Source organism: Gekko japonicus, unplaced genomic scaffold (assembly GCF_001447785.1).
Source record: "Gekko japonicus isolate JY-2015 unplaced genomic scaffold, Gekko_japonicus_V1.1 scaffold6034, whole genome shotgun sequence".
Taxonomy (NCBI): Eukaryota; Metazoa; Chordata; class Lepidosauria; order Squamata; family Gekkonidae; genus Gekko; species Gekko japonicus.
The window spans coordinates 1-11,156 of NW_015168848.1; the positions used below are offsets into that span (position 1 = coordinate 1).

The window sequence follows — 11,156 nt, forward strand, 5'->3', positions numbered from 1 at the left end:
CTGGAATTACAACTGATCTCCAGACTACTTAGTTCCCCTATAAGGACTGCAGAGGGCAGATTCTATGGCAAGGCCCCCCCCCAGTTTTTTTGATCTTGCAGGCACCTTTGGAGCTCTTCTGACAGAGGGTGGTGGGTGCAATCACAAGATGGATACTGTATGAGGTGGGGTCAACCACAAAATGTCAGTGAATTGGGGGGCATAAAAAGGTAAAGGTTTCCCTTGCTCGAAAGCCAGTGGAATCTGACTCCGTTTACAAGCTGAAGAGCCAGGCGCTGTCCAAAGACTTCTCCGTGGTCATTTGGCTGGCGTGACTAAATGCCAAGGCACAGGGAATGCTGTTACCTTCCCACCGAAGCAGTACCTATTTATCTACTTGCAATTTCTTGCTTTCAAACTGCTAGATTGGCAGGAGCTGGGGCCAGAGACGGGAGCTCACTACATCACGCGGCACTAGGGTCTCGAACTGCTGAGCTACAGACCTTCCGGTCTGCAGCTCAGCGTCTTAACCTCTGAGCCACCGCAGCCCCAAATGGGAGTATGCATAACTCTAATAATAACTTTTCAGCGTTTCAGGCAGAGGTTCAGGTTAACAGGATGCCTTTAAAAATGAGCATATTGTTTAAAACTATTTTCTTGCACACGCATAGTTTCACTGAATGACTGAAGGTAAGGTAAGTAAGGTGCTTGTTCTGCGGTGCGCGGCCAACCAGTGGCCAATCAGAAGCCCTGCTGGGGGAACAACACACCTGTCCACACCCACTTTCTAAAAGCCCTCGACAGGCTCCATAGTGCCCCTGCTCTATGTAGAACCCTGCTCTATGGAAACACATTTACATTGAGCTCCCTGCCTTCCCCAAACTCCACCACCCTCGGGCACTGCCCCCAGACTCCAGGAATTTTACAAGCCAGAGATGGCAACCCTACATGGGTCACTAACTAGTATGACTTTTTCGCTTTCCCGGTTCAGGTCACTATACCTGTTTCACAAAAGGGACTAACAATAATAGTGATACCTGTCATGTCTTGCTCCAGGTTGATCGGTACCTCTACCACATGCGCCTCTCTGATGATGTCCTACTGGATGTGATGAAACGCTTCCAGGCAGAGATGGTGAAGGGCCTGGGAAGAGACACCAACCCAACAGCTACCTTAAAAATGCTCCCAACATTTGTGCGATCAACTCCTGATGGCTCGGGTAAGCGGCCATTTTGGATTTATTCCACCACCTTATCATACGGTAGTTTGTGGAAAGGTATGCTGAGATTTTCCAGAGGGCTCGTGCCTCATGCTAAGCAGTCAGGGAGGGAGAATCGCAAAGGAGAGAGTGAGAACTGTGAAGTCTTAGAAGCTGGTTGAGCAGTGGGGAAATGCTGCTGCTTGCCTCTCCTCTGGGACTGTGGTTCTGGTTGTCTAAGGAGTGTGTGTAGGCAGGCACTTCAAGACTACTGAAGAAATGTCAGGAGATGGGTCCGTATCTTCTGCTTTAGGTCAAAATGCGTTGCAGTTGAACAGGTCTTTGTCTAGGTCCAATAAGTCCCAGACTGGGCATGTCTCTTATGCTTTTTAAAGTTTCAAAACAGAATAAACTTGTAGTGGTTCAGCTCCTTTCCACCATGATGCTGAGGATGGAGGCCTCTCTGTATAGGTAAACAACTGGGAAAAGATGGGGGCAAGCAGCTAGGCTACTCTGGTGGGTGAGGAGGCCAGACCTACCTTTTTTTTTTTTTTTAAGGATCTCTTCCAGTGCAGCAGAGGGCAACCGTATAGGCATTTCTGTGGTATAGGTAGGGTTGCCAGCTCCAGGTTTAGAAATTCCTGGAGATTTGGGGGCTGAAGCTCGAGGAGGGAGGATTAATACCATAGAATCCACCCTCCACAACTGCCATTTTATCCATGGCCATTCCCACATTCCCACCCCCAGTTTCCTGCAAATTGCCAGGCCATACTTAGGGCTGTCAGCCTCCAGGTGGGGCTCGGAGATCTCCTTGAACTGCAACTAATCTCCAGATTGCAGAGGTCGTTTACCTTGGAGAAAATGGCTGTCAGCCTCCAGGTGGGACTCGGAGATCTCCCGGAACTGCAACTGATCTCCAGGTTGCAGAGGTCGTTTACCTTGGAGAAAATGGCTGCTTTGGGGGGGGGGGTAGATTCTACAGCATTATATCCCGCCCTCCCTGGGCTCCATCCACAAGTCCCTAGTAATTTCCCAACCCATACTCAGCAGTCCTGTTCCTTGGGCTGCCAAATGTCTGTTCCTGCCCACTATGCAAGTGAGAATTATTTCATTTGCTTATTCTAATAGGGTATGCGTTCCGCTAATGAAATCTGGTAGGATTGAGAATGTCATCCCCATTACATGAGGTGTGTGTGTGTGGGGTGTGTGTGTTACAGGTGGTAATGTGTTACCCACTGAAAGAAATGGAGAGAGAACTAATAAAATAGAATGAACACATGCAAGTAGGTGTGCCAAAGGAAAAAAACTGTTTCCTTAGCATCCAAAGTCAGGTTGTCTGCAAACGTACTTGTTCTTTGTTCTGGCATTGAACTGCTTTGACTCAAGATGTGCTAGATCAGTAAAGTGACTGTTATGTACACGGACCACCACTAGGGGTCTGCGGCACAGGGAGGAGCTTGGCTCCCTTTAACAATAGGAGTATAGGATCCTAGTTCCCCCAGCACCAACCAATAGCCACTTTGGCGGGAAATTCAAACCCTCCAATGGGACTAGGGGGTGCTAGGTGGCCACCGGTGCAAGCCGAGGCAAGACGCTAGATGCTGAGCTCCGTGTTTTTATTATAGTTGGCCTTGTCGGGCCGTTAGTTAGTCTCGTGTTAAGTACAATAAACGTGTGCAACTCATGTTGTCGTCCGAGTCCTCCATGCAGCGAACCCAGTACTTTTCCGTGACTGGCAACAGAGAAAGCCAGGAATTGAAAAAAGCCTTTGAATGTCTTCTACTTTTCCATAATGTTGATGATAAAGACCTATTCTGGGAGCAGCACAATACCCATGTAGGAATCTCAAGGTGCACAATGAATCGTAGTGAGGATACATGAATGATCATATCTGTTGTTAACATTGCAGAAAAGGGTGACTTCCTGGCTTTAGACCTTGGTGGCTCCAAATTTAGGGTCCTGAAGGTCAAAGTGTCCGAAGATGGGAAGCAAAACGTTCAAATGGAGAGTCAGTTCTACCCAACACCCAAAGAAATCATACATGGGAATGGAACAGATGTAAGTAGCATCTCTTACTTGGGAATTTGCTCATCGTGCTGGATTTTGTCTTTGATTAGGCCAGCTTTTAGTTTGTTGAATATTTGCAAGCTCCAGATCAAAAGGGCAAAGCATCAGGATTGCTGTTCAGCAATTGGTTCTAGAAAGCAGCCTGGCTTACTAAAAATCATGGCTGACAAGCTCATGTGAATAGGTCTTAGGCAGGCTGCTTCTGCAGGATAAGTAGATTACCATTAACTAGTATGCTGATCTTCTGCAGATCTGGATCAGATTCACGGCTTTCTTTATCCTACAGAAAATATATTGATTGTTAATGTTGCCACTGTTCTACGTCTTCTGTTCCATTTGAGCTGCCCAGAGTATGGGAGAGAAGGCAGAAAATGCATGACAATATGTAATAGGACACCGCAGTAACTGGCAAATGTTTCTTTTCTATCCTGTGTAGCTGTTTAAATATGTAGCTGAGTGTCTCACAGACTTCATGGAGACCAAGGACATAAAGCACAAGAAGTTGCCTCTCGGCTTTACCTTTTCTTTTCCTTGTAGGCAGAATAAATTAGAGGAGGTAAGACCAATACTAATCCATAACAGTTCTGTCAGCTTCCGCAGGATTATTGAGTGGGGTTTTGGAGTGGAGTTTGACATACTTACCTTTGAAAGGTACAGAAGTTATTCCATAAAATTAGTGGAAGTGATTTTGTTTTTTAAAGCATTTATATCCTGCTTTCCACCAAAAAGCGGCCACAGCAGTTTCCAAGAAAAAACCCCAACAATCCAGTGCACATAGAAAAAAAAGGAAAGCCGACTCACATAAGGGTGGTCCGGGAAACATTGGCTGGCGGGACTGAAGTCACGGGCTGCGAGTCACAGGGCTCAGGGCTGGTGTCTCTGGCCAAGCAGGATAAAGGCACCTGAGTACGCTCCCGGTGGTAAGAAACCCAAACAGCAGAGATGCACGGAAGGGAGTAATACAAAAAGATACAAAAGATCAAACTGTGCATAAATAACAAAAAATATATTCAACAATCAATGAGTATAATAATCTAAACCTATATAAAGCCCTTAATTCTGACTGCAAAAGTATCTGGAAAATCCACACTTCTAAAAATCAGGGGTTGGGGCTGTGAAGGGATGGGTAGAGAGACACAGGACAGTGGAGGTAACAGAGACATGGAGGCAAGAGTATGAGGATCCAGAGTTTTATGGCACTACACGGCATTGGGAAAGCTCCTACAGAAGTATGGGAATACGCTAAATCTTATGTTGAAATCTTAGAGTAATCTCATTTTAGCATAGCATGTAGTCTGTATTTTTGCACCTCACTGTAAAACCCTCTGTATGATGATGCTGTGTAAGTGCTGATCATTAGTCCTAATAATAATGACTTTTTTATAGGGTGTGCTGCTTTCTTGGACAAAACACTTTAAAGTCCGAGGAGTGCAGCAGACAGATGTGGTGAGCTCCCTCCGCAAAGCCCTCAGGAAACACCAGGCAAGTTTAAAGTCTTTGTCTCATTTCAATGCATGCACGTAAAACCTCAGGTGTACGCGCTGGGAGGGGGATATGCTGAAAGCCCAGGTAGAATGTTGGACTGTGAAGTTCTGCCATGAAGCTCCCTGGGTGACCTTGGGCCAGTCACTTTCTCTTAACATGATCTCTACCTTACAAGGCTGTTGTGAAGGTTAAATGGAGGAGGGGAAAGAAGTGTGTATGCTGTGCTCCTTAGGAGGATAGGATAAAAGAAGTAAAAGAAAGCTGTCACCTTTAGGTATTGGTGTCAAATGAAAAACACACTTCTGGCTTGAACATTTCCCCCCATCCAATTGGACCTCCCCTAAGGGGTCTTTCACCTCAACACATCAACAACCTCAGATATGCAGACAATACCACTCTAATGGCAGAAAGTGAAGAGGACCTAAAGAGCTTCTTTCTAGGGTGAAAGAGGAGAGCGCAACATAAAAAACCCCTAAGATCATGGCGTCCGGCCCCGTCGCAAATAGAAGGGGAAATCATGGAAGCAGTGACAGAATTCACGTTCCTGGGATCCAAGATCACTGCAGATGGTGACTGCAGCCATGAAATTAAAAGACACCTACTCCTTGCGAGGAAAGCTATGGCAAACCTAGACAGTATAATAAAAAGTAGAGACATCACCCTGCCAACAAAAGTCCATATGGTCAAAGCGATGGTATTCCCAGTAGTACTGAATGGCTGCAAGAGTTGGACCATAAGGAAGGACGAGCACCAAAGAATAGATGCTTTCGAACTATGGTGCTGGAGAAGACTCTTGAGAGTCCCTTGGACTGCAAGGAGATCAAATCAGTCAGTCCTAAAGGAAATCAACCCTGACTGTTCCCTGGAAGGCCAGATCCTGAAGCTGAAGCTCAAATACTTTGGCCACCATATGAGAAGGGAGCACTCACTGGAGAAGACCCTGATGCTGGGAAAGATTGAAGATAAAAGAAGGGGACGGCAAAGGATGAGATGGTTAGACAGTGTTATCGATGCAACATACATGGAATTGAGCAAACTCCGTAGGACAGTGGAAGACAGAAGGGCCTGGCATGAAGTGGTCCATGGGGTTGCAAAGAGTCGGACTCGACTGCAACTGATCGACAACAACAACGACAAGGAGTCTTGCCTGACAAATAGGGGAAAGCATCCCTGCTCAATAGGCAGTTAAAGTTCTCACTTGCATAGGAGACACAGAGAAGCATTTTGCTACCCAAGAAATCAGGTAGCCTACAAGGATGGACAAAAAGAATATATCAGTAATGAATGTGGACACACGAGTAAGAATGTTTCACTGTCTCTCTGTCAGGAATGGAGGAACTGTGGGTGTTGGCAGGCTACACAGTTTTCAGAGTCACTGTCTAACTCCTCTGCCCGTTCATTGTGTGCATTAATTTTTCTTTTGGGTATCCTCCTGTATCCATAAATGAGTCTACCCATTAATGTCTAAACTGGGGGTGTTTATTTTTAAACAAAAATGTTGGGCAACTAAATATACTCCTCCCACACCTTTCCAGGGAAGTAAGGCACAGGAGGGCACAAGATTAAGTTCCCCTTGCCTGCGCATGATTTATGGCTGTTTTAGATGTGGATTGATGGACATTTAAAAATGTGTGGTGAATTGATGGACATTTATAAATGTGTGAGGATTTCCCCCATTGTGCAAAGTTTGCCCTTAGCTTAATTAAATAAAAGGATTGCTTATTTTGCTCGGGGAGGGATTTTTGTCATGGAAATGGTGCTAGGAGGAAAGGGTCGATCCCCCTGCCCATTATTTCAATGAACAGTCCTGTTCTGTTTGAGTGTGAATCAGGCCAGTCTGTTGTAGAGTCGCCAGACCCCCGGTTGGGGTGGGGTTTCCCCCCGATTTTGGGGCTACAACGTGCCACTGGCCAGCTGGCTGGCGGGGGAAGCCCCCACCCCTGAACAGCCCTTTCTGCATTGACGGTGGTGGCATGATGACGTCACCCGATAGTGACATCATCATGGTAGTGCGCATGCAGGAAGATCCCAGGACGGAGCCGGGAGCCCCCCACTGGAAGCCCGGTAAGACCTAGCAACTCTGTTGAAAAACACTGGGGATGTCAGATGTCCATTACTCACTCTGGAATGCCCTGGTAGGGTTGCCAACTTCCAGGTGATACCTGGAGATCACCCGCTATTACAATTGATCTAAAACCAACCAAGATCCCTGGAGAAAATGGCTGCTTTGGAGGGTGGGCTCTGTGACACTATACCCTGCGGAGGTCCCTTCCCTTCCCTCCCCAAACCCCGCCCTCCCCAGTCCCCACCTCCAAAATCTCTAGGTATTTCCCAACATCAAAACGTCCCCTTAAGCATGAAATCAAGTTTGAGTATGCAAGACCAGGCTTCTGAACTGAAAGCTCTGCTATGATCTAGTGGACTATTCACACGCACACACACACACATACACACACACACATACACCGAATTTTTCCCACAGATTGAAATTTTGCTGTATTTTTAAACTTTATTTTTCTGATAGTTTCTTACATGATGGTTTTGCCATGTCTGACATATGTCATGATTGCATTCAGCTATCATTTCATTATGGTTTGCAAAGTAATATTGGTTCATTGAATGAGCTAATAATTACATAAAAGAATTACATATGTATTACATATGTATGCTAGAACTTTAAATGTGGAAAATCAGTTCATCTTGAAAGTATCTAATTACTTGGCTGAATTAGTTCTATCAAAATCTCTCTCTCTCTCTCTCTCTCTCTCTCTCTCTCTCTCTCTCTCTCTCTCTCTCTCTCTCTATCTATCTATCTATCTATCTATCTATCTATAGAGAGAGAGACAGTATTGTTTTATTCTTTTTTTATTTTACTAATATCTTGCATTTGCCACCTTAGGACATTGATGTGGATGTCCTCGCCTTGGTAAATGACACAGTGGGAACAATGATGACCTGTGGATATGATGATCAACGGTGTGAAGTTGGTGTCATTATTGGTAATTCTGTAACATCTCATAAGAAGCAGGGCTAACTTAGTTTAAGCTGAAGTGTTCTATAACTGAAACCTACTAGGCATGGAAGTGGATGCTGGATTCCGTAAAAGTTGGAGGCAAAGAAAATAAGTTTTCTTAGAAAAATAATGCAGTTTATTCCTACTGTTTTTTTTATTGTGAGATTATATAAAACATTTTTCTCCCTCCTTCTTCCGTACTGAATCTGATGGGCGCAGGAACAGGCACGAATGCTTGCTACATGGAGGAGATGAGCAATATTGACCTTGTGGAAGGTGATGAAGGGCGAATGTGCATCAACACTGAATGGGGAGCCTTTGCAGATGACGGCTCATTAGAAGGCATTCGGACTGAGTTCGACAGAGAGATTGATTTAGGTTCTATTAATCCTGGGAAGCAATTGTAAGTTTAGTTTTGGATCTGGCATGTCTTCTTTCTAACAATGTAGCTGATAGACATGGGTTCATTTGGACACCTTCACATTATGTAACTCCAACTGTTGTTCAATTGCAGATTTGAGAAGATGATCAGTGGATTGTATTTAGGTGAACTTGTCAGGCTTATCCTTCTGAAAATGGCAAAGGAAGGCTTACTTTTCAATGGGAAGTTATCAACGGATCTCTGCACTAAGGGCAAGATTGAGACGAGACATGTTGCTGCCATGGAAAAGTAAGAAACCTTAAGATTACTTTCCACAAATGAAGCTGGTTCAGTTCTGCTGTGACCTGTATGAACACTGAGCCCAATTGTTGGGTAGCTTGATTCTGTCTTCAGCTTTAGTGGACTGGTATGGCAACCCTGCAGAAATCAGGTCAGAAGTGCATGTAGAGGCCAGAGGTGGAGATGATGCCATTTTGGCAGGGACTTTTCAGTGGCAGCCCCACAATTATGTAACAACCTCTCCAAGGAGGTGTGACTGGCCCTTTTACTTTTTGATCTTTAGTAGGGTTGCCAGCTCCAGGTTCGGAAATACCTGGAGATTTTGGGGGTGGAGCCTGGGGAGGGGAGGGGCCTCAGCCGGGTACAGTGCCATAGAGGCCACCTTCCAACGTGGCCATTTTCTCCAGGTGAATTGATTTCTTCCACCTGGAGATCAGTTGCAATAGCAGGAGATCTCCAGCCACCACCTGGAAGCTGGCAACCCTCTTTAGGAGGCGGTTGAAGATGGTTTTGTTTAGGACTGCATTTGATTAAAGCAGTACTAAATTGTGATTTCAAAGTTTGGTTTTATGTAATCTATTTTACGGCTTCTATTAATATTGTTAGCTGCCTTGAGCTCCATGTGGAAGAAAGGTGGCTAATAAATATTTTAAATAAAAACAATAAGGCAGAACAAATAGTAACCCCCATGGCCCATACTATTTATGGCCAGGTTTCAGGAATTACTGTTTCTCTGACCTACTCACTGGTCGCATACGAAAAGTGCTGAATGTTGCCTTTCCCCCTCTGAAATGCCTCCCCCCCCCCCAACAATGTCTCAGGTTCCTTTGTTTTGGCTTAGATATAAAGAAGGCCTGAATAATACTAAAGAGATTCTGACGGAACTGGGCCTGACCCCGTCTGAAGAAGACTGCCTTGCAGTACAGCACGTCTGCACCATTGTTTCGTTCCGTTCGGCCAACCTTTGTGCCTCAGCCTTAGCGGCCATCCTGACGCGCCTTCGTGAAAATAAAAAACTGATTAGGCTCCGTACGACTGTTGGCATGGATGGAACAGTGTACAAGACACACCCTCAGTAAGTAGATAATGCGGTGGGCTGAGCAGGGCTCTTTCCTCTCCCAGAGGGAGAAAGTACTGTTGCTTATCTGCATATGCCAGTTCATTAAATGTTATGCAAATGCTCACAGGAAGAATGGCTATAAAAAGGGATAGGCAGATTCAAGGTCTGTTAGCGATGATAGCTACATGTGAGGGAAGGACCATGGCTCAGTGTGTAGTAGGCTTGCCAAGTCCCCCTGGGGGGCGGGGAAACCCCTGCCCCAGAGGCCCGTTCCCCGCCGCCGGCAAATCAGGCCCCAGGGGGAACCCCACCCCGACGTGCACGTCACCCGGAAGTGATGCGACCACGCCGGGCACGCTGGGGGCGGGGCCACGGTCATCCGAGGGAAAACTCTATGATTTCCCCTTGGATGGTCATGGCCCCGCCCCCAGCATGCCCGGCGTGGTTGCGTCACTGCCAAGTGATGTGGATGCAGCGCGCGCGCGCACTCCAGCCGCCAGCCGGGAGTCCCCCACTGCGGCAAAAATCAGACTTGGCAACCCTTGTGTGTAGAGTATCTATCCGAAGGTCTTGAGTTCAAGCCCTGCTACCTCCAGTTAAAAAGGGATCAGATCATAGGAAAGGCCTTGACCAGAGACTTTGGAGAGCTTCTTTGGAGAGTAGACAATACTAGCTTTGATGGACCAATGGCCTCACTTCATATAAGACAAATTCACATGTTCATGTACACGTAATGTTCAGAAGCCATATAGTTTTGATTTACCAGGGTCAAACCAAGCAGAGATGATTTTCCATTATCATGCCTTGCTTGTGAACCTCTGAGAGAGAAGTGGCTGGCCGTTGTTCAAGACAGAAGGCTGGACTTCGATCCAAACTACACAGTATGTTTTTTAATGGATCAGGTCAGAGTTTTCCAGTCCCAGCTTGCTTTCCTTGCATCTACTTGGTAGCTGTGGAGAACTTATTCCCCCAGCAGTGCAGGGCACAATTTGGATTGGGACCATGGCATGGGGGGGGAAGCCTTTCCCCCCTCAGACCATTTTCCTAAGCCATTTGTGAGGTTTCATATGTAGCATTTGGTGCTTGTGTAGGTGTTAGCCGAATTGCTTTATCTACAGCAATTGGCAATTTTTAAACTGGGTGCTTGCCAACTATACAAAGGTCCTGTTCCCACCGAGACCAGAGAGGGAGTCGAGGCTGGTGTAGTTAAAATAGATGTCTTTTACTTAAGAAAATATATCACATACAAACAATACTGATGCACGCACACATTCAATCAAGTTCCTTAGAAATACAGTAGTAAAATAAGCACTTTTGCATTAGCAGGTAGGGTTGATGATGGGTGATACTTATCTGTCTTCACAGCTTGGTTGTTCCAATGAAGAATGGATGGGGAGAAATAGAAATCTAAGGGAGTTTAACACACGGCTAGAACCAGCCAGCATGTGTGGGCAGTAGAGACAAGGGTTGGGGATAGCAAGCTGGACAAAAGGGCAGTGTAAAGCAGACAGGGGTTGTTGAGGGGGATGCTAGCTGATCAAGTAGGAGAAAGAGAGACCATGTGACTGGTTCTCTTCTTTTATGGGGTCCCAGGAGGTGGATTTTGACGGTGCCAACCTCCTGGCCCACCTCCCTGTTAGTCCGTCCCAAAAACAATCCTATTGGTTGCCTATAGGAGTGGGAGGTTGCCTAT

The 11,156-nt window shown here is 46.0% G+C and overlaps 1 protein-coding gene across 1 annotated transcript in view; it reads left to right on the forward strand.

Moving 5' to 3' along the window:
• The first annotated feature begins 1,038 nt into the window (after nt 1–1,038).
• Nucleotides 1,039–11,156, forward strand: part of LOC107114311 (putative hexokinase HKDC1) — a 24,028-nt gene continuing 13,910 nt past the window's right edge. Inside the window, exons 1-8 of the mRNA XM_015415758.1 lie at nt 1,039–1,198; nt 3,087–3,235; nt 3,681–3,800; nt 4,631–4,726; nt 7,629–7,728; nt 7,962–8,145; nt 8,257–8,412; nt 9,245–9,478. Coding sequence (XP_015271244.1) covers nt 1,057–1,198; nt 3,087–3,235; nt 3,681–3,800; nt 4,631–4,726; nt 7,629–7,728; nt 7,962–8,145; nt 8,257–8,412; nt 9,245–9,478 — 1,181 coding nt within the window. The 5' untranslated portion in view covers nt 1,039–1,056. The remainder of the gene's footprint in view (nt 1,199–3,086; nt 3,236–3,680; nt 3,801–4,630; nt 4,727–7,628; nt 7,729–7,961; nt 8,146–8,256; nt 8,413–9,244; nt 9,479–11,156) is intronic.